This window comes from Aspergillus brunneoviolaceus (assembly GCF_003184695.1).
Source record: "Aspergillus brunneoviolaceus CBS 621.78 unplaced genomic scaffold BO95scaffold_101, whole genome shotgun sequence".
NCBI lineage: Eukaryota > Fungi > Ascomycota > Eurotiomycetes > Eurotiales > Aspergillaceae > Aspergillus > Aspergillus brunneoviolaceus.
Window position 1 is genome coordinate 91,199 of NW_020290831.1, and position 22,682 is coordinate 113,880.

A 22,682-nucleotide genomic window follows, 5' to 3' on the forward strand; every position below is an offset into this window, starting at 1 on the left:
CAACTAAAAGTGTGACCGGCCGATGATGGTCTGTGCAAGGTTCCTATTCGGGAGTCGAGTCCGCGAAGTCCCTAGATCAACCAGGCGAATTCCCGATATGCATACGAGGACATGGGATGGATGTCAGCTCTGCAGAACCAGAAACAACGAATAAAATTAATTTCTGTCCTATAGACTTTGTGGTGGTTGCTCGGTGCTGTTACACCTGCATAACAGGCACATCAACATCACACCCTTCCATGTAATGGTTGGGTTCTGTGACCCATCACTTGTCCTTCCCGCATAAATCCCATGCATAACCAAGCAGAAACTAGCATGCCGGCATGGTTACTGCCACTATTCCGTACGACGCGCAGAACCAGCTTGGTTTGCTGAGCCAGAGATAGCCTGGGGACTCGTGAATCTCTCTCCTATTCCGAGGTAGCTCTTATCGGGTCTGTGTCTCTGCATCGAACGGACAATTCCATGCACTGTGGTAGGAAGAGAACGGCTTCACGTATATCCCGTAGCTGTGTAAAGGATCCCTGCTTCCCTTGTCATTACCTGTTGTGTGGTTGGGCACTTTCCTCGCTCGCTGAAGTACTGTGTAAGTGATGGTTGCTGATCCTAGCATGAGAGGTCGGTTTTGTCGTCCAAGGGTCACGTTCATCCATCAACGTGTTAAGTAGCTGTAGAGATGAAGTGAACCTGCTCGGATGGCATGGAATGGGTCGAATGCATATGTAGACGCACATTCATTGCGATTAACCAACCCCATCAACCATGCTGATCTTCACCAGAGGATTCGGAAGTTGTCCGCCTGAATAACACCCGAAGCTGGATTCTCGATGTACTTTTCTGTCTCGGCTCCTCATCTATCACCGTTTCATCATCGCGGCCCACCGTTCTGTCTTCGTCCAAAATGTATTTCCACTTTCCATCCGGCGTCTCCAGTCTATCAAGCTTATACCTCTTGTCGAGATCTGCAAAGTGCTTTCGTCTTTCATCGTCACTCCATGCATATGTGCCCTTGAAATCATCCAAGATCCGGCTCTGGGTAATCCAAGGCATGATGGAGCCGATAGATCGTGGAATACGTGGGAATCGGAAGCGATATCTTCTGGTAATGAAGACTGATGCCACAATACAGGCGTCAAATACCACTATTAGCATGACACAGATGAATGACAGGACAGATGGGTAAACCGCCCAAGACATATGATATATGATGCCATTTGAGATGTGGGCGGGAGTATCGAGGTGACGAAAATAAGCGTCTCTCTTGAGGGAGAGATCGGTTGCAAACATGGACCGGTAGACCGAGCGGGCAGCAGTTTTGAGTACACCGAAGTCGAGGTCTGATGTGTTAGAGTTCATCAATTCGTAAAGACTCACTGTCAGGCTGCCGAAGTAATCAACCTGAGCGGAAGCATTTTGATCCTGGAACGAGCCGTCTGAAAGGACAGGACTAGATAGTCTGTGGTTGTAATTAATCAGATTTGAGGTCCCATTCTCTAACATCGGACCATCGACAATAATGGTATCATTAAGTGGTATATGGTTCTGTATGTAGCCTTGCGAATTCCAGGCCACTGAAAAGTTCTGCATGACGATGAACGATTCGCAAATCATCGCGACTGTGTTGGCACTTGTTATCTCGGTATGATCGCTGTCGCTTGGCTGGGCGACCACCAATACAGCTGGCTTATGGCAACCTTCAACTGCTTCGGTAGGTGTTGAAGCGTAAAAGTTGACCAACATACTGACATCCTCCACGTTGTTCGTATCTCGTATTGCGTTGATTTCGCATGTTATACTCGACTCGTTGATTGGAGAATACCTCCAACGGCCAACATTGGAGCCAGGGTCTTGGGTAAAGTTATCCGCAACCGATAGCCCTCGACAGAGTATGTCAGCACCCACACCCCGCAAAGAACCACCGATAAGCCAATCTGAAGAATTGTTTGTCCAGGCTGGAAGAAAGGAGTGGCTGGAAGTTGTCCATGGTAGCAGGGAGGAGCCACTATAGATACTCGTCCGCATAGTATCGAGTTCCGGAAGCACTGACGATGGTTGTCTGATGGCGAATGACTCATAGCTATACCAAGTCTTCAAATCAGTATCTGCGGTTGTCGGGCCAAGGTCATGATGAAACAATCCGTTGACTAGAACACTAAGTCCGGTGTTGACAATGCATGCCACTCCCACAAGCCCGAGTAGGATATGGTTATAATTAAACCAATTGAAGAGTGAGGCGAATGGGTTTAAAGACCCATACTCAAGCAGTAGAGATGAGGCAGCAGATGCTCCTCCCATCTGAAGGACAGACCATGGTTCCAGAACGCTCAAATAACGGTATATTGAGAGGCAGATCGCACGTATGATAGACGCGATCGATGATGGAATCAGGGAGAAAAGAACCCCTATGCTGCTTGAACTGACGAAGGTCAATGGAATAACATATCCATTTTTTACACACAATGCGATCACAGTTGCAAGACCAGCAACTGCCGCGGCAAAGATGAGAAATTCAAGGCCAAAGATCGGGATCAGGAGGAAATGAGGTCGTGGATCAGACCGGGCTTTTGCAGCTTTTCCTGGGGAGCGAGGCACTGTTTGAAGTCAGTACCATATTTTGACAATATGGGAATCATGACATACCCTGCGAGGGCTCGATGCAGATACAGGGAGGTTCTCTGTCCTGTTGCCAGCGACAATTGTAATTTTGAAGGATGAATCTTAACTGCCTTGTCGACAATTCATCAAGATTCATATGCGAGATATGCGAGATATCGATAATGTCTGCCATGATGCCACACATCGACGCAATAGATGCAGGATCGCCTCGAAGCAGGTTTGGCCGGCGTGGGTAAGCGTAGGCCAGGTATAAAATCACTATCACGCTCAGCGAAAGTATCGCCTCAGACATAAGGGACTGCCACGGTCCAACCATGATAGCCATTTGATGTGTCACATGAGACGCCTGGACATAATTAGATTGAGCGCAGACGTCGAATATTCGGTTCATCAACGGTACGAAGGCTTTCTGGATGCCCCTGTTGAGTCTCGAGATTAGTTTATCTTGAGAAGCAGACAGTCCGACCGATTTCCTGTTCAAAAATGAGGTGCTGTTGTTTGCGAGTACTTCTGACAAAATAAGGTTTTTGAAATGAGTGGTGTTCAAGGATACCCCTGAAACATTGCTCATAGTATCTGAATGCAATGCGGTGACGGACAATGATCCATTAGCTTGTAGTGAAATGCTGGCCTCTGAGGTCCGGTAGAGAATCTGGCAGCCAAAGCCGCTGACATTATGCGTATAGTCAGAGCCCTGTAAATTCGACCAATTGCTGCTGATATTCTCGGTAGTTTGATTCAGACTGATTTCAAGAACGATACCCACGAGGTCAATAGCAGCGCACGTATCATCACGGCCTGATGCACTTAGAACTGGCTGCCAATGCGATATCTGCAATGAACCATTGGTGGATGGTATGGAGATTGCTTCACTCAAATGCATCGAGCAATTTTCTGAAGTTGATGATGTAATGGACATGTCCCAAACGGCCGATCGATCATATAGCGAAGCTGCCTGAGAGCCGGTTCGATTCGTCAAGACATCGATGACCAGATCATCCTCTACCGTCAAATCAATACAAGACAGCTCTGCCCAGTAGACGGACTGGGTGAGTTCCCACTTCGCGGTATCATACTGGACATCCCAGGGAATATTCACGGGCGCCATTGCATACTTATCTGAGTCCGGTTCATCGTAAGTCAGATATCGGTGATCCCGAGAGGCTGTGTGATTCACAGTTGAGTTATATGACACGGACGCTTGCCCTTCCATATCTATCAACTCCGGCCATATCTCGAGATGTTGACTGCTGTAGACTGTGGCGTCATCCATTCTGAACAGACTGCTCTGGAGTGAGGGGAAAACCAGTTGCAAGAGGACACTCAAGATCGAGATGAATACTGCCATCCAGTGTCGATTCCTGAATGCGAAGAATGGGGCGGTGGTAAAATGGCCGAACTCATAGTTCAGCAAAAGTACCTCGGCCGATACTCCGTTTGGCTTAGAAAGTTGAAAGTATGGCTCCAAACGAAGAGCATCATACTCGACGACAGACCATAGGATGGCCACAATCATGCCCAAGATGCTCGGAACATAAGTGAAGATGAATTTTCGAGCAATGGTGATCTCATCGGAGTCAGTGAAGATATCAAGTCCGCCTGTGTCGTTACCCCACTGCCGAAGTACTTCTGTGACAATCACCATGGACGCCATTAGGCCAGCCAAGGGGAACAAGTACCGACGACGCAAAGTCTGAGGCAGCCATCCTGAATTCCGAGTCTGAGGAACATGCCCAGTAGTTTGTGACATCGTTAACTTGGCAGTCTCGAATCAACGTGGTATCGATAAGCGGAGTGCTGGTGGGCATCGAGAGCGAGCCAGTACAAATTCAGGACCGAATCCACATGGCTGACCGTTGGAGTGTCAAGATCAGATTTTTGGGAGCATAACTGATGGCATAGCCATTTAAAACGTCTAGTCAATTGATTATCACGACAATTTAATGCAGCAACCGATCTATGAAGAAGATACAACCAGGTCCCTTCTCAAAGAAAAGCCCATGGTAGCATGTAAAAGTGAGGTTGACGGAAACGAGATAAGGCCGAACTGGGCTGTGTCCAGGGAAATCTGGCCAAGCGCCAAAGAGACCTTAGATAAAAGTCTCAGGATGGGCGGGTGGGCTGCGTGACGCCTTTAGGATACTATTGGTGCACTCCTGCGTGGATCCCGCCGGGGCTAGTGATGCGTAGCTGTGAAATTATGCGATGATGATGAGCGGGCCGCGCATCTTGCCCAGAAGGCTATGGCTTCTGAGAGGGTGGTAACGCGATTATCTAGACCATTAGTGCTCACCTTAGCAAATATGAATATGGCGGTATGGTACTGAAGTCATAGTCCTAATGGGTCGAACTGATAAAGACCTTAGTTTGAGGGGACCTAATCCATTTCTTCGCCACATGTTTCGACAGGGATTGTGGGTCGCGGGATTCGGTTTATTCAGGAATCGCCTGAATTGAAGAAACAAGCATTTCGGAAAGAGAAAGCGGGAGACAGTGATTGAAAATGAACACGGGCAGACAGGGGTATCAAATCATTGATTCGTTATGGTATGCACCCCAGGTCAGTCCTCTTGACAAACAGTGATGATCAACCCGAATGCTTCAATGCATTCAAGCAGGCATCCTCACTTCAGATTGTTTATTTGGAGGGTATCTTTGAGTCTGCCCAACTTCATTAGCCTCGCGGAACATGCTACACCCGCTAGAATCTGCCAGCAAGGTTTAAGTTCGACACTCATGCCTCTGAAGAAGGTCTGGATGCATGCTCGAGGTAGTCTTGCTTACACTGGCCCAGTCAAGTTCCAACGACTGAATACTGTGGCTTGATGACCACAATGCCATGATCGCCAGTGTGTTTTTTTAAGCTTGGCTTAGCTTGGATGGGGAAAAGGTCCACTCCCGGTGGCCTTGATCATGCTCTCAGCCCAGGTCTCCAATCCCTGCTTTTGTGGAAAGTCGACGGGCTGTTGTACTGCATTGCTATCCATGCTGATGTGCTTATGCTTTCAGATAAAAACCGAATCAAAGCCGGTAGGCCGTCATGGGATCTGGCGACCAGAGCTACCGTCACGGGTGCTTAATGTAGTTGCTGGAAGCCGGCAACACTCAAGTTGTTGTTGACCTTTACATTGGACAGCCAGCCATGCAAACAGATCAAAATCCATGGGTCAGGCGTCCAGAAAGACAGCGAACGGCAGCCACGGTCGGATGCGACTCCCCCCAAAAGCCTCAATATCTTCCCCATCGAATGTGCCACTTTTCAGATCTCTGGTGCCCTGGTTTAGATTTCATAAGGCCCATTATACATCACTTTCTGGATCCATGTTTTGAGGTTGACCGAAAGGCCTCGATCGCGAACCGAACAAGGCTGGACAAGGCTGGACAAGGCTGGATCGGGTGACGTCAACAGTCTCATTTTACAGTCTCCTTAAACTAGTGTTCCCAGGCATCCGGCCCGCAGAGAGCCAATTCGAATGTTGAAACAAAAACCCAGTTCACAAACGTCCCTACATCTTTACAACTTATATCGTTGCTTGCAATTGTCGGTCTTTCAACACAATGGGCGGTCTCCAAAATCTTCTGGAGCCTGGAGGTAAGTTATACCCAGGGATCGCCGCAGCCATCCGAATAGTGACTAATGTATATTCTACAAGTACAGCGATCGTCGCGGTTTTCACTTTGGGAACTTTGATAAACCGACGCAGGCATGTCAGATCGCCGGAAATCCCAAGTGTTGAATCACCGTTGCTTGCGGATGGTCTTGAGGACGTGAAGCCAAACACAGACGACGAACGTTCGCTCCGCAACCGCCGGACACCTCAGTCTCGTCTTCTAGCACATTTTCCCTTCCTGCTGGAAATATTGTACTGGCTGCTCACATACTGGGTATGATGTGCTCACCCATATATGTAAGGGACGCAATCTAACTGAAGACTCAAGATCTACCAAGGGCTGCGGGCGTTCTCTGCTCGAATGATTGCCGGCCACAAGGAGATCTTCGACACAGCTGAGCGCCATGCTATTTCGATCCTTCACCTAGAGCATTTCCTCCACCTTGACGTCGAATTGTCGGTTCAGAGATACATCCTCAACGAGATTCCGTGGCTCATGCCCTTTTTGGCGCGTGTATATTACTCGCACATCGTTCTTGGAGTGGTATTTGTGGTTTATTGCTATACCTTTGTTCAGCGTGACAGATACCAGGCGCTCCGACGCACGTTGGCATTTGAGAATGTCATTGCCTTTACGATCCTTACTCTGTGGAGGTGCATGCCCCCGCGTCTCCTGCCCGAGGAGTACGGGTTTGTCGATGTCCTGCACAGTAACAAGGGCGGTTCGGCTTGGACGCAGAACAAGTTCCAGCTCACAATCGCAGCGATGCCTTCGCTTCACTTCGGAAACTCCATGTTCATTGCGCTGTGTCTGCTCAAGTTCAGCCCTCATTGGTACCTGCGAATGATCGCGCCGTTGTGGCCCATGATGATGGGTCTCACGATCGTTGCGACCGCCAACCACTTCATTTTGGACGCTGTCGTTGGTGCATGTGTGGTACTCACTGCTTTTAGGTTCAACCGCGTCATGCTGGGTCTGCTGCCGATAGAGAGAGCGGTTTTTAGATTGCTTCGCCTAGAGAAGCCTTGAGCTTATAGAGGGCGATGGGATGATTGGGTTAGCCATTGGACTGGAGACCTATATATTTTTAGGGATACTTCGTCTTTCCGTGATGCAGCCATCAATATGTATGAGTATCGCACTCACGAACAGAACTTCAGTTACGAACTCACCGTGTATAACAAGAAGATAGACAGTGATTCCTGCATTTGAAAACTGGGTAGACTAAGTAGCTTGGTAGTCCTGCAGCTAGGCATTGCCAAGACTTAAAAATCTCATAAGAAGTGATAAAATATCAAAAATCTTGCGAGTGACGTGAAGTACAGTACTCAGTACATGTGCGGCAGATAATAATGTGGATCATATAGCCTTGTCGACGGACGATTTGCGACCTGGATGTGAAGCTCTCTTTTAGTCAGCTCCAGCCATGCTGGAATAAATAAACCCAGGTCATCTCGAGGCACCGAATACATTACAGTACTCATCGCAGGCCAATGCAATGCTAATTCGCACCCCATCATCTCATGGACAAACTCGAAATCCGATGGTTTCGGACTTGAGCCACCTTCTGCTAGGTACTAGTAGCCGCCGAGCGCGGCTTGGTTCTCCTTAAAATGACTGAATCAAGAAGGTTAAAAAAGCCATCATGTCGCGTGATATAGCCCAAAGAGGCAAGTCAATGACACGCCGCGCAAAACAAGACGAGATCTAGCTGCCACGGACTCCCCGAGTCCCGAGTCCCCTAGCTGAGGTAGGTTGGAAGTAGACTAATTACTAGGTACCTGTTAGGAGCAGCCCGCCGCGGCACTTGCATGTACTGTACGTAGTAGACTACTCTCAAGGTTGCACGGTAGCTAAGCAGGGACCTCTTTCCCCTTCTCCTCCGCAGGGATCCCGTCCGGCATTGATAGGTAAAACTACTACAGAGTACACTAGTCTCTTTATGTGCCGGTGGTGAAAATCGAGGGGAATGAGTCAATGGGATAGCGTACAGTACATGCTAGGGTCAGAACTCAGAGATAGATGCGATGCTTGAACTGACCTCGGAGCTACTCCGCAAGCATTAGACTAATAGTGAGCCCTCCGTCCCCCCCCTGCACAATTGCCATGATCACTGCATAATCAAAGTATGTATCGGGAGTAAATGAGCCTTAGCTCCGGAGCAGAAGTGTCCCCGTATTCCTTGGCTGGCTCAGGACTCGAGCTGTTCGGAGCAACTGCGACGATTCCCGACAGAGTGCTACGCGACAGAAGGAAGAGCTCTGGCCATTCCAGTTGTTCAAAGTTACTGCCGCCAGCCCGGGATTATTTGGAGACAGGAAGGGTGATGACCATTGCCTGCCTGCTCAGTGCTGGATACTTCGTTCGACCTCTGACATCAACCCCGGAATAAATCGCGAACAAAACTTTGAGCCCGCTACTCCGTACCCAGCTGGCACCGACTTACGGGGTAAAAGCAATTTCTTAGGTAAGAACAACCCGCCCTGCAACAACCTCGTCTTCTTCCGACGTCCCGCCGCGTTAAGACTCCACCGACTCCGGACCCTCCTTCTCTGGTGGGCAAATCACTTCAAGGCTCTGGTCGCTCATTCGCGGTTCCCTCGAAAATCAATCGGGCCGATGGTGCCTGTGCCCCAGTGTCGAACGAGAATGTCATGTGAAATGGGCATTTGAATTCATTGCCTTGTTGAAGGGCTGAGTGGGTGAAATTTGATTCTCTTACGAGGGTGGAAAGTTCAATACGTGTACGGAGTACTGGAGAGTGGTCGACCGGACCAAAAGTTAACATATCGCCCTACCGTGCGGCGGCTGCCGATCCACGCCTGGAATTTCACATCTGAACATTGGCCACCTGCGCCGAGATCGGGTACTGGGCTGTGGCCTGTGGTCCTCCAGACTCATACCATTGTTCTCTGCACACATAGCGCATATCATTGTCCGACCTGTGCGAGGTGCCGGAAGTAGTAGAGGAAATGAAGTCAGTGGTTTGAGAAGGAAATAGCTGTCTCTCGAAAGGATTCGATCTCCTTCTTCGCACAAGGCAGTTTTTGAATACGCATGCATTATGACCAACCTCCTCCGTCTTGATAAAGCATCATCTTCCACGTTGGAAGTGTTTTGCTTCAGGTCGCTGTGTTGCCGTTGTTGGGTTTGGGCCCCAGGCCCCAGGGGTCGATGGACATCGAGTCCCGGGTGGCCAGTCAATGTCCCGGTGTTACCGTGTGGTACGTACCGCCCCCCATGGAAAACTGGGTGGTCCATGGCCATGGCAAAATCCGTGAGGGGCGCTTGGCTGGTCCCTTGGGTCTTTCGCCTCCGTCCATTGTTTTGAGTCACTTTGTTCGCCAGGGCCGGGAGGCAAAGTGAAGATTTTGACAGTTGATCTGTGCTTAAATTGGGTCCTTCGAGGACAAAGCCACCAAGAATCTCGATGGAACAAGCACAGTAGGGCATCAAGATTTGGAGATCTGGTAGACCAAAGGGGCTCGAATTGCCGCCGGAGATAAGCCTGCGTGCGTGCTTGCGAGAGCCACCCTGGCCCAGCTGACCCGCGCTCCGCCTCAACTCCGATGGCACCCCCAAAGAGAGAGAGAAGGAGGGAGCCTGGAGAGGGAGGTTAAAGGCCTCATCGGGCCGGTTAATTACTAGATAACACGCGTTAGACCAGAGGCGGTGAGGGTGCTGATGAGCGATTCGTCACTAGATGTTGTGAATTTGTGAGTAACCAAAAGTCAACAGAGTCTTTTATCCGATAGTCAATAATAAAAGCATGCATGAACAAAAAAGGAACTATGGGGGAGAAAGAGGAGAAAAGAACGCAATAAAACAACTGTAAACACTACTCCATAGACACTAGACATTAGATAGAAGACTTTACACACTTCTTCTCCAACTTGCCATCCACAATTTCCAGCTGTCACATCTATGATTCACACTCCAGATTCAGCATACTAATTGATCGATCAACCACTGTTTGGGCTTTGGAGCATTTCTCCCCCGTTATTTTTGTCTGGTCTCCCCGTCTCCACTCACTTTTCTTATCCCCAGCCCCTTCTTCCTCCGACTTCTCCCTTCACCACCTGGGTTAATCACCCTCTTGTCGTTCAGCTTCTTTGTTGGCTTAGTCGGCGCATTCTCTCTTTTGGGATTTGAATCGATTGTTTTTGGTTTCATTTCTGTCTCTTTTGCATTTCACAATGACCAGCGTGAAGGACGCAGTCAAGGAGTCCTTGGTCGGCAGCTCTTCAGAGCCTCAGCCGTCGCAGCAGATCAAGAGTCATTTCCTGCGCCACGCACGCAAAGATGATGCATCAGGAGATCTTTACATGTCGGAGGACGACTTCATCGATGCGATCGCTCCCAAGCACGAGGACTATGTAAGTAATTCGAATTTCGCCGCGCATTCTGTTTGTTGTGAGCCTTCGCTTTATGTGTCATACGACTAGCCGTGATCCGAGCTCTGGCTAATTGACGGATTCTCTTCTTGAAACCGCAGCACAAGATCAAACGCGAACACTATGGGATTTTGTTTCTCGTTGCCGACAGGCGGAGAACTGGAAAGCTCACTCTCGCCGATTGGGCTACCTTCGAGAACCTCCTGGGCAAACCGGACGCCGAGTATGAAATCGCCTTCCGCCTCTTTGACACAGAAGGAACTGGCTCGGTGAAGTGGGAGAACTTCCAGCAATTGTACAACCTGAACAAGACTAGCGACAGCATACCTTTCGATTGGAACTCAGAATGGGCCTCCCTGTACACTGGACGGACAAAGACCAGACATGATATGACGTATCCCCAGTTCGCTCAGATGCTTCGCGGTCTGCAGGGCGAGCGCATCAGACAGGCCTTCCACGTGTTTGACAAGGACGGTGATGGTTACATCGAACCCGAGGACTTCCAGCGTATCATTCTTGAGACGTCGAAACACAAGCTGTCCGACTATGTTCTTGAGAATCTCCCCAGTCTGTGCAACATCTCGACTGGCACAAAGATCTCCTATGCCACCGTTCGTGCTTTCCAGAACATTATGCGCGAAATGGACATGATCGATGTCATTGTCCGCGAAGCGACCAAGAAGAGCACCGATGGCAAAATCACGCGCGCTGATTTCCTCAACGAGGCTGCCCGCGTCACTCGCTTCTCACTGTTCACTCCGATGGAGGCCGATATCTTGTTCCACTTTGCTGGACTGGACGCGCCTTCCGGACGCCTTTCGCAGAAGGACTTTGCCAAGGTTATTGACGCTTCATGGCGCACGCCCTTCGCGGTTGCTGGTCAGGCGGCAACGATCGCCTCGGACAAGGCTCATCAGGTGGCTGACAAGACCAAGTCGGTCCTTTACAGCGTGCTCGAGTCCGTGCACCATTTCGCACTCGGCAGTCTTGCGGGTGCCTTCGGTGCCTTCATGGTTTACCCCATTGACCTCGTGAAGACTCGCATGCAGAACCAGCGATCAACCCGTGTGGGAGAGAGACTGTACAACAACTCACTCGATTGTGCTAGGAAAGTTATTCGGAACGAGGGATTCCTCGGACTGTACTCTGGTGTCATTCCTCAATTGATTGGTGTTGCTCCCGAAAAAGCCATCAAACTGACGGTGAATGATCTTGTTCGTGGACATTTCACTAACAAGGAGAATGGAAAGATTTGGACCGGCCATGAGATCCTGGCCGGTGGTACTGCAGGAGCCTGTCAAGTTGTAAGTTTGAATCTCCTAACAAGTAAGCTATATTGATTAGTGGGCTAAACGATTTCCTCTAGATCTTCACCAACCCCCTGGAGATCGTTAAGATTCGTCTGCAGGTTCAGGGTGAAATTGCTAAGTCCGTCGAGGGGGCTCCGCGTCGCTCTGCCCTCTGGATCGTGAAGAACCTGGGTTTGGTCGGCTTGTACAAGGGTGCAAGTGCCTGCCTGCTTCGCGATGGTAAGCCTCGGTTTATCCGTCTCCTTCCCAATCTGCTAGTGCTGACCTGGGTACTTCAGTTCCCTTCTCCGCAATCTACTTCCCGACATACGCTCATCTCAAGTCCGACTTCTTCGGGGAATCCCAGACCAACAAGCTTGGTGTTGTGCAATTGTTGACTGCCGGTGCCATTGCTGGTATGCCTGCTGCTTATCTCACCACGCCTTGCGATGTCATCAAGACCCGCTTGCAGGTGGAAGCCCGTAAGGGTGAAGTCGGATACACCGGCCTCCGTCATTGCGCCGCCACCGTCTGGAAGGAAGAAGGTTTCAAGGCCTTCTTCAAGGGTGGCCCTGCCCGTATCCTTCGTTCCTCCCCGCAGTTTGGTTTCACCCTGGCTGCATATGAGGTCCTCCAAAAGTTGCTTCCCATGCCCGGCGATCACGAGGAGGTCTCTCCCGCTGGACACGTCGAGCCCGGCGTCGGCCTGACCACTGCCAAGGCACCGCTTCCCTACCTCCGATCCAGAAACGCTCTGAAGCTGATCTTGGACCTCGACGAGAACATTGGCCGCGTTCGGGTCCCCACCGCAGAGCGCTGGCCCAAGTTCCTGCAACCATCCCAGCAACAATAGACACGTACGACCTTTGTTTACATAGCGATGAATGGCTTTCTCTTTCTAATTTCCCCTTTGTCTTGAATGAAAATAGTGTTTGTTTCCCCCCACTGCACCATTCAATTGCAGCCCTTTCCGTTGTCACTGGATCTTTTCTTGGCCTGGTTGGAACAATGACCGCTTCTTGTTGGTTCCCCCAAGTCCTATGTCCACACTACTACATGTAACAAAAGCAGATAGACTCGAGAGGAGACTCTTGTTACCAGACCGCTGTTTGGGTATCTAGACTTTTTCCTTATTGACCTCGCCGACGTCTGCAGTCCTTCAGTGATTTCCACATCTGTTGCCTGTTCCTCTTTCTACATACATAAGTGGGCGTCACATATCGGTGTACAGGTACCTGATTTGGTCATCTCTATCTTGAAAAATTATGCAACTAGAAGGTTTCGAGAATACATTGTGATCATAATGCCTCGTGGAAACTGTCCATCATTGGCTATACTTCTTCCTCGCCGCCCGAATTTATCTGCAATGGGATACGGGGTATATGGTACGTTAAAATACAGGACCGTCATGACTGCGGACTATAGGTACAGGGAACTTCGCATAACAACAGGTCTTTAAGCTCGCCGGTGGGACATATGAGGGTACCCGACCAAATGATTTGTGGTTATGGTGACATGCGAGTGATATCACTAGAGAAACCCGGCACAGGAAAACGAAATGCCTCCTTCTCGATCTGTATATGTACATAGGTCGTGCGGGATTGACCGTGGAGACGTGTCGGGTGTAAGTGCAGGCGAGAATATCATCAAGGGCTTGCTTATCAAGACACGGATCAAATCGACCTGCATTACAGATGTCAGCCACGCCATGACGTTAAAACTTAGACCTTATACCTACACATCTTTCGACCATGCTGAGAGTGGTTCAGGCAGGCTTTATTGTCACAAGACCACCGTTGCAGAAAGGCCATGCCATGCCACGGGTGACATATCGGTGGGCGGCGACCTTGCCTTGCATCCGTCTTCAAATCGACAGAAGCTGCTTCAGAAAAAGTTGAGCTTCCTCTTCGTCTCCGAATTTGCTGCCGGTTCTGCATTCGTAGGGGTCTCGGCAGGTATGACCGGATCCTTTTCGACAGGCTTCACCGTCTCTTCCTTCGCCTTCTGGGGGGTTTGCGCGGAGCCGGGTGTGGTGGATTTGCGATGCCACAGTGAGTCTTCATCTTCAATCTCACGAAGGACTATAGAATGGGGGACAACCAAAGTCAGCCGATGCCAAAACTTTCCCTCCCTCGAAGAAGGGGAGAATATCAAGAAAGGGAGAGTGTAACCGACCTTCCTCCCACTCTCTCTCCTTGGCCTCATTGCCCGTTCCAAGAAGCTTCTCCACGTCCACCACCTCCCCGTTGTTGACCTTCTCGATCACCTCCCGCAGGAGCCGGATCTTCGCATCCGTCGACCGGCTGTACGCGTCGTAGTCGTTCTTGAGCGCGATCATGCGGATGGCCTGCGATCCGATGAGGATGAAGATGATGATGTAGAAGCTGGCGGGGTTCCATTCCTTCGACTTGGGCGTGTAGGGCTGGCCTTTGCCGGTGAAGCGGTTGCGGATGAAGGCCGGAATGAATGTGGTCCAGACGTCTGCGTGCGCGAATCGGGGTATGAAGCGGGAGCCGCCGCTGGAATACGGGCGGCTTTCGTGTAGTAGTTGTGATGTTGAAGGTGACGACGGGAATCGGATCTGCGCAGCTGCAGCTGGTGGTCTGCGGATGGGGTGGGTTTTGGTTGACGTTCGGAGGGCGAGTCGGGCGGGATTCATGATTATTGAGGCCATGGGCTCAAATGAGATGTGCCTTGCGACAGCGGAGGTTTGACGAGGTCAATCTGGGTCATTCAAAGGCGATTCCCGTTGGAATTCCATCCAAGTCCCGGGTACGTACCATGTACTCGATGCCTGAGGCCGATTCCGCAGTCGGCGGGCACGAATCTTACGCTAAGCCTGTCTGGGAATGGTGGAGGGGGTTGTTGCTGCGACAACGCGGGTTTGCTTGGCTTGCCCGTTCGGATGTCATAACCACATTGGAGTGAGTGAGGGCCAGGCTCGATCTTCCATCTTCGACTGACAGACGCCAATTCCGCAGACAACAGTGTCTGCTGAACACTCCCGATCCCCCCCTCCCCCCCCGGCCAGCCATGACGGTTGCAACACTTCTTCCCGATTCCACCTCGGAATCAGTGAAGCTGGCCGTCCGCTCCAGTTCGACATGCTCGACGGCCACCGTGCTATCCCTCCAAACAATCCTCCGCGGGACATCGAAAGCGCCCACGGACGCGGAACCCACCACAGTGAGACGAGCGGCACGAACAACAAAAGCCTCGACTACAACTACTACTACGATTACAAGGACAAAGTCAACGAGGGGAACAAGGACGAAAGTTTCTGCGGCGGAAGCAGCAATCAACACTGTGGTGGAACAAGATGCTGCGCGTATATCAAACCAAGAGAAGCTTGTCCTGGCCACAGAAGTATTCAACACGACACTCAAGACCCTCTCGGAGGCTCTGAAACTCAACTCCAGCACAAAACGAGAAGATTCTCGCGCGTCGACACCACGCGATTCTACCTCTGTTACCCGCGGCGTCACGAAGTCACCCCGGAAAACGAATGCGACCGCCGTCGAGAATGGTATCCCTGCCGTGGCTGCGTGTGCGGCTACATCTTTAGCCTGTTTGAGAACTCTGAAGAGTGACCAGGTCGATGGGGGGTTGAACATGCAGCTTGAACAGGGTTCTTGTATACTGGCGGGAAGGCTCCTGTCGCTTGGACTCAACGACATGGCATACAAAGAACTGCGAGGGTTGAAGAAGAGAATACAACAAACCTTGGAACTCCAGGACTCGAATGGAACGAAAGCGTCTAGCCGGAAAGGACGCCCCGCGGAGTCAGAGGAAGAAGCAGTCAAAGAAAGGATGTCTGATCTGCTGAGCTTCCCCGCTCCAGGCCAGATGCGACCATTGCTCGGATTGCTGGTGACCTTTCAGTCGAATGCCCTGCGACTCATCCTAAACGACAAGAAACCCATGACGATTCAAAACTTGACTCCCTCGCTACAGTTATCAGATCCCAGCAGTCCAGCGAACATCATCTTAGCCGCCCTCGAGTCTGGAGCGCTGGCTACCGAAAAAGCCGCGATGCAACTCCAATTACTGTCCAACACCATGTTGTCCCTATCCTCCACTACTACTCAGACTCCCAGCAAGTTGAAACCCATGACTTCTCTGAGCCTGCAACTGTTATCCCTCGAAATCCGCTGCATGTCCTGGAAAATCTCGGGACATGTTTGCGACGACGCAAGAGAAATGTGGGATCCGATGGCTCGGTACTTGGCTAGCTTCATTCACCAGAACAAAGGAGTCACCAAGACGGAGTTTGCGACTCTATACAAGCACATTGTTCGTCTTCAGTCGGCTTTCACTAACGTTCAGAAGAGGTCAACTGCGAGCGTCAAGGACAATGTGTCTGTCGCAAGGATAGCAGCGATTCTTGGACAACTTGCCCAAGATGCGGGGTGCTTTGAGGAGGCTCTGAAGCTTTTCACTGAGTCTATAACCCCATTGTTCAATGGTCAATGCCTTGCCTTGGCTACCATTCGCTGCAAGATCGCTTCTCTCCACTTTCAAGCTATCAGGCATTCGACCAAATTCACCGCTGCTGCTCTGCCCGGTGTTCTCACGGACGCGACGAATGTTCTGTGTCTGTCTCTCAAAGGCAGTTCAAATGATCTTGATGAACTTCTAATTGAAGCAGCAAAGCTCAAGAAGGCAGCGATGAGCTGGTTTGGCGATGTGATGTCAAAGGAGAAGGAGAAAGGTGAGGAGCAAAATGATGTTTGCTGTAAGATCCTCGAATATCTTAACGGCTTTATTCGATTCTTGCGCCGATACATTGGGCGCAAGCCGACAGATGAAGACCCGAAGGAGATCGAGTCGTTTGATAGGCGTGTCGCTGCGTCCCAAAATATTGCGTTCGCGGCTGTGGACTCTGTCCTCGCGGTTGGAAGGTTGTCTATCACGTCCGGAAGGCCCTCATGGGAGGTTATTCAACCGACCATACTCGACTGTCAGCGACTACTCGTGCTAATCGAACCTCAAGGGGAGAAGCAACCCGGCTCTCCAGTTGTTCAAAGTGTCGATAATGCATTCGTCAAACTGTCGAATCTGTTCTGGTCCAGATATGTCAAGGAGAAAGAGTCTGGTCAAGGGTATCGTGATCTCTTACCCATCTTGAAGCAATCCGCGACCTTACTGTCAAATTGCTCGCCTTCGCAACGTGTTGCAGGGTTCGCACCCCTCAAGTATGAGCGACTAGCACACACATATATGGAAGGGGGATATGCTCGTGAATCAGAACAGGCGTTCCATAAGTCGATCTTTGAACACATACATACTGGTACGCTCGACCAAGTAATCTCATCTACAGTTGGGTGCTTTCCGCACAGAATGTGCCAAGATCCTAAAAGCAATGGATTCATGCTTGGGCGCGTTCTGTATGCCCTCCTGAAATTGAACCTCAGATCCAAGAAGTCAAAAACGCACGGTTTCTTCGATGACGACAGCCTGGACCTGAGCCAAAGATGCCATTTAATGGAGTGGCAACTGGGAGTGTTGGCTGAATTTCCCGCCAATGCTTGCTCCGATGAGGGCTTCCGATCTACTTTTACCTTGCTTATCACACAAATCTTCAACTTGTACTCTTTTGATACCCAAACCATTCGTCTTCTGCGCGTTGTTCTTACTATTCTGCGTTTCTCTTTGGAACATCCGGGTTTGATGGACTCAAAGTTGCTATCAAGTGTCATTGACGTCGGCCGCCAATGCATTGACCAGGAGGACGTCGGCGAGGACTCCGACCTTGGTTCTCTATGGTTACACCTCAAAAACTCGGTTCAACTTACACTCGGCCTCCATGAGGGTGATCTGTCACCTTCCACCCTAGAGACAGTCCTTTTGTCTTGGAGTGCAATGCTGCGAGACTGCGGCGATTTGGAGTCTCTTCTTCTGAAAATCGGCGACCTCGACCACTATTTACTTCAGATGAGGGCGATAGTTGACTACACCGAGATACACGGGCTCTGGAAGCTGCAACTCTCTGCACTTGAATTGGTGCTGAAGACCACGGAGCTTCAAGAATCGGGTGACTTTTCCGAAGCAATTATAGTTTTGTCACGGCTTGTTCTTCAATACAGTCGACTTGGCTTCTGCACAAAAGCCAGTGCTCTCTTGAAGCAGGCGGAGCAGTATCTCACTCACTCGAATACCACCTGCTTAGCAATCTTGTCGTACCGAATAGCACACGTCGGCTATCTCCTTGAGACTGGGGATATTAGTCAAGCGGCGACCGTGCTCGCTAAAGCCAGAGCTTTGTACGAGAAATACCAGAAGAAGGAAGATCTGAACAGCTGCTCCACCTTGTCCAAGATTCTATGGGAGAGGCTTGTTGCTGACGCAGCCTTCATGAGCTCTCGGCTGTCGTTCGCTCAAGGATCGGTCAATGATGCTCTCTTCTTTGCCAAGCTTTCTGTCCGGTTGAATTGCAGAATTTGGGCCAAGATCGAGAAACTTTCTCAGAAGAAACAAGACAAGATGATTCAGGCTAACGATAATTCTGAACTTGAGACTGTGGTGGAAGGAATGGCAAAGCTCGAGGTTGCGCAAGCAGCTCCTGTGCCAAATCCTGTCTATTCCCAGGGTGCCCCCTTCTGGCCTCATATTGGCTCTCATCATACCGCTCTGCTGAATTTGGCGAGTCTCTCGGCGCACCACGGTCTATTCCAGGATGCTATATACTACGGGGAACAAGCTCTCAAGATCAACAAATCTCTGAATGCGAATGTCCGTCTCATAGCGTCTCAGGCACAGCTTGGGTCCCACTGGATCTTCGGTGGTCATCTCTCTGAGGGGCAGGAACTGCTCGAGGCGGCGGAGTCTCTTTCCAAGCAACTCGAAAGTAGTGTCGAACTCGTCTCGCTTCAGGTTGGCCTTGCTTCTCTTTACAGGGCACAAGGCCGTTTTCTTGAAGAGCAGCGTGCTCTTCTCGAGGCTGACCGTTTGATGACTCAAGTGGCTGGTCCTGATGGATTGGATGCCTCCGCAACAATCCCGAATCTTGAAGACCAGATGAAGAAGTTGCAACTCCAGGGAACGGCCAGGAAAACACGTCAACGTGCCGCCACAACCACAACAACAACACGCAGGACTCGGGCAGCGACAGTGTCCGCTTCGAATGCATCCAAGGCTACAGAGACACCAGCCACACCAAGCCATTCCGAGTCCGAGTCTACTTCCCTTTCGCATTTGAGAAGCGAGATTCTCCGCCAGCAAGCTGCCTGTTTACGCACACTTCGTGACTTCGAGAAAGCATCAGTGACCCTCTACAATGCGCGGAAATTTGCGACGTCTCGGGACAGCCAGATATCTCTGCAGATTGGCGAAAGTGAGCATCTGCTTGCGGATGCCATTCGGCATTTTGCCACACATGCAGTCTACTGTGTTCTCCCTGAATCGACCATCTCCCTGCCATCGCTCCAGTCACCAAGCAAAGTCCCCAGCAAGTCCAGCACTGGTAAGCCAGCATCCACACGGAAAACAAGAGCTCCAGCTCGTGCACCAGCAAGAAGCACGAGGGCTAAATCCGCCAAGCCGACTGAGGACTTCTCCGTAATGTTGTCCAAAGCCGGGGAGAGCCTAAATGCAATCTTTCCCACCGCCACAACATTGGGGTCTACTCTTGACAGTCACGCAGCTTCTCGCCTGATGAGCCGTATCTCCATGCTCGCTCATGTTACTGTACCCGAGAGCTCGGGATTATTGTCTCAGTCTCCAGCAAACATGAACGAAATAGGCCGGATCGGTGCCTTTACGCGTGAACGAGCTGCCATCAGTCTTGACAAGCAGTTAGCAAACTACTGCGATCCTCTCCTTTGGCCAAGCGCTGAAGCAAAGGCCAAGTTTGAAGAGGATCTCTACTCGCGTTTCACCGAGGACTATATCGAGATCCTTCCACAGAATTGGAACGTTCTTTCTCTGTCCCTTAGCGCTGATAGTACTGAGTTTGTTGTTTCAAGGCTGCACAAGGGTCTGTCACCCTTCTTGTTACGACTACCACTCAAGCGTGGTTCCGAGGACGATGAGGAGGATCAGTTCACCTTCGAAGATGGGAAGGAAGAAATGAAGGAGCTCATCAAGCTGACGAACCAAAGTGCGCATGCAGCTAAGCACCAGAACGACCGGCAATCGAAGAAGGAATGGTGGAAGAACCGTGAAGCCCTGGACCGGCGCATGGAAAACTTGCTACAAAACATCGAGAACGTGTGGTTTGGTGGTTTCCGAGGAATCTTCTCTCCAATGCCTCATGAAACCGAATCTTTGGAGAGATTTGCGGCTCTTTTTCAGAATGTCCTGGACAAACACCTACCTTCCCGACAGAAAGGTAGACGCGCCGAAGGCCCACACTTGACACTACACCCGAATGTTCTGGAATTATTCCTGGGTGTCAAGGATCTAGAGAGTCAGGAAGATCCCGAGGAAACCTTGATGGATCTCCTCTACTTTGTCGTGGATATCCTGCAGTTCCAAGGGGAGCGCAATGCGTACGACGAGATTGACTTCGATATGATGGTCGTGGAAACTCTGGATGCTCTCAGAGGGCATCACGATGCCGTGCGTAACGATCATAAGAAGCGGACACCGAATAGCACAGTGCTGGTCCTCGATAAGTCGCTGCATATGTTCCCTTGGGAGTCTCTTCCATGTCTTCAGGGTCTTCCTGTGTGCCGTGTGCCATCCTTGGAATGCCTTCGGGATCGGATCCTGCAGTTCCAGACTGACCACGCGGGTCGCCAACATGATTTCGGCATCGATAGCAGGAACGGGACGTATATCCTGAACCCCACTGGTGATCTGCAGACAACCCAGGGAACCTTTGAGAAGGAGCTCCTAGGGCTAGAACATTGGAAGGGGATATCCCAGCGGGAGCCGACCGAAGAGGAATTCAGGCATGGCTTGGAGACCAAGAGTCTATTCCTCTACTTCGGGCACGGTAGTGGTGCGCAGTACATCCGAGGCCGAACCATCAAGCGGCTGGAAAGATGCGCCATCACTTTCCTGATGGGTTGCAGCAGTGGAGCTCTGACGGAAGCGGGGGAGTACGAGCCATACGGGACGCCGATGAATTACCTGCACGCGGGGAGTCCGGCTCTGGTGGCTACCTTGTGGGATGTGACGGACAAGGATATTGATCGTTTCGCAAAGAGTACATTTGACAAGTGGGGCCTCTTTGGTGGCGAGGAGGAGGCGGTGGCCTTGGACGAAGCTGTCTGCCAGTCGCGACAAGCTTGCGTTCTGAAGTATTTGAATGGTGCTGCGCCTGTGATTTACGGCATTCCTTCGGTGTTTTTGGAGTGATCCGATGGGGCAATCGGTTGTAATAGATTGGTGTTGATGAATTTTCTTTGTCTTGATGGTGTCAATTAGCCTGTTACCGTTGTCACTGCTAGCGTTCTACATATGATATCATTCTAGTTCTGAGTTCTGAGCTTCTATCTAGTCCTACGATGAATAAGCCCTACGCCGGTACGGCAGTATTTTACCCCAATCACTGCCTTCAATCTGGCAGGAGGATGAAATAGTCCGCAGAACCTCTAGAACTTCCACAACCGAACGTACATTATAACGGCCAACAGAACCTCCCCAAGAAAGATAGACATCTATGCTATCTCCATGTCATGGCCACAAAGGGGAAAATTTCCCGAAGCTCCACCCACGCCCCTCATTTTCCCCTCATCCGCGGAAAACCAAACCCCTCATCGTCATTCCCTTCCCCCTCCCTCTCCCGTTCGTTCCTGATTTTTTTTAATAGCGTCGCGTCCCAACGGAGAGACTCCTTCCCTCTTCTTTCCCACCTCCCTTCCGAGAAGCAGCTCGCCCCAGACATCAGGAATTGAGACCAACCATGTCCGTCACCACCAAAGCCACCATCGCCTCCTTCGGCGGCAAGCTCCTCAAGCTCAGCCATGCCGCCACCTCCACCAAGTGCGAGATGTCCTTCAACCTCTACCTGCCGCCGCAGGCTTTTCAGAATAGCAACCAAAAGATCCCCGTGCTGCTGTACCTGTCCGGTCTGACCTGCACGGCGGACAACTGCTCCGAGAAGGGATTCTTCCAGCACGGCGCCAGCAAGAAGGGCATTGCCGTGCTGTATCCCGACACCAGCCCTCGTACGTTTTGCCCTGCCCTCCCCCTTGCACTTACCTGCAGCCCAGCCCAGCCCGGCAGAGCACCGGGCATCTGATCCCGTCCATCAGGACCTAAATGCTAACCTCCCGAGAAAAAGGCGGCCTCAACCTCGCCGGCGAAAACGACGCGTGGGACTTCGGCACGGGCGCCGGCTTCTACGTCGACGCCACCAAGGCCCCCTACGATGCCGGCTACAACATGTACACCTACATCACCGAGGAGCTGCCCGCCGTGGTGTTCCAGGCGTTCCCGGTGTTGGACGCGGAGCGCGTGAGCATCACCGGGCATAGTATGGGGGGCCATGGGGCTTTGACTTTGGTGTGTATACCCTTTTTTCTTTGTATCTGGGTGTAGATGGGAATAAGGCTTAACGCTAACATTCCATGTGACGCTAGTTCCTCCGCAACCCCGGTAAATACAGATCCGTGTCGGCGTTCGCGCCTATCTCCAACCCCATCAACTGCCCTTGGGGCCAGAAGGCGTTTGGGGGATACTTTGGCGAGGAGCTGCGCGACACCAAGTGGAAGGAGCATGATGCGACGGAGTTGGTGAGGAGGTGGAAGGGTGGGCCGTTGGATGTGTTGATTGACGTTGTATGTGCCTATCCCCTTTTGTAGCACCATTGTTTTGGGGGGGG

General features: G+C 51.0%; 6 protein-coding genes across 6 annotated transcripts; 4 read left to right on the forward strand and 2 right to left on the reverse strand.

Moving 5' to 3' along the window:
- Positions 1–756: 756 nt before the first annotated feature.
- Positions 757–4,366, reverse strand: BO95DRAFT_375643 (DUF3433 domain-containing protein; the record flags this gene model as incomplete). Its single annotated transcript, XM_025583152.1, has 2 exons — positions 757–2,591; positions 2,641–4,366. The coding sequence occupies 2 exons, from the start codon at positions 4,364–4,366 to the stop codon at positions 757–759; spliced, it is 3,561 nt and encodes a 1,186-aa protein (XP_025436956.1).
- Positions 4,367–6,273: 1,907 nt separating this feature from the next.
- Positions 6,274–7,493, forward strand: BO95DRAFT_447902 (phosphatase PAP2 family protein). Its single transcript, XM_025587727.1, has one exon. It carries the CDS (start codon positions 6,589–6,591, stop codon positions 7,255–7,257), a length of 669 nt encoding a protein of 222 aa, XP_025436957.1. The 5' UTR covers positions 6,274–6,588; the 3' UTR covers positions 7,258–7,493.
- A 2,560-nt stretch (positions 7,494–10,053) lies between these two features.
- Positions 10,054–13,213, forward strand: BO95DRAFT_17279 (citrin). The gene is made up of 5 exons (XM_025580828.1): positions 10,054–10,604; positions 10,724–11,926; positions 11,989–12,151; positions 12,211–12,932; positions 12,983–13,213. The coding sequence occupies exons 1-4, from the start codon at positions 10,425–10,427 to the stop codon at positions 12,762–12,764; spliced, it is 2,100 nt and encodes a 699-aa protein (XP_025436958.1). The 5' UTR covers positions 10,054–10,424; the 3' UTR covers positions 12,765–12,932; positions 12,983–13,213.
- Positions 13,214–13,795: 582 nt separating this feature from the next.
- Positions 13,796–14,570, reverse strand: BO95DRAFT_375650 (DUF5321 domain-containing protein; the record flags this gene model as incomplete). The annotated part of the gene is made up of 2 exons (XM_025583153.1): positions 13,796–13,992; positions 14,087–14,570. The coding sequence occupies 2 exons, from the start codon at positions 14,568–14,570 to the stop codon at positions 13,796–13,798; spliced, it is 681 nt and encodes a 226-aa protein (XP_025436959.1).
- A 308-nt stretch (positions 14,571–14,878) lies between these two features.
- On the forward strand, positions 14,879–21,314 carry BO95DRAFT_17453 (C50 family peptidase). The gene has a single exon (XM_025580848.1). The coding sequence runs from the start codon at positions 14,945–14,947 to the stop codon at positions 21,212–21,214; it is 6,270 nt and encodes a 2,089-aa protein (XP_025436960.1). The 5' UTR covers positions 14,879–14,944; the 3' UTR covers positions 21,215–21,314.
- Positions 21,315–21,761: 447 nt separating this feature from the next.
- On the forward strand, positions 21,762–22,662 carry BO95DRAFT_468807 (putative esterase; the record flags this gene model as incomplete). Its single annotated transcript, XM_025589387.1, has 3 exons — positions 21,762–22,026; positions 22,143–22,363; positions 22,441–22,662. 3 exons carry the CDS (start codon positions 21,762–21,764, stop codon positions 22,660–22,662), a joined length of 708 nt encoding a protein of 235 aa, XP_025436961.1.
- Between the last annotated feature and the right edge of the window lie 20 nt (positions 22,663–22,682).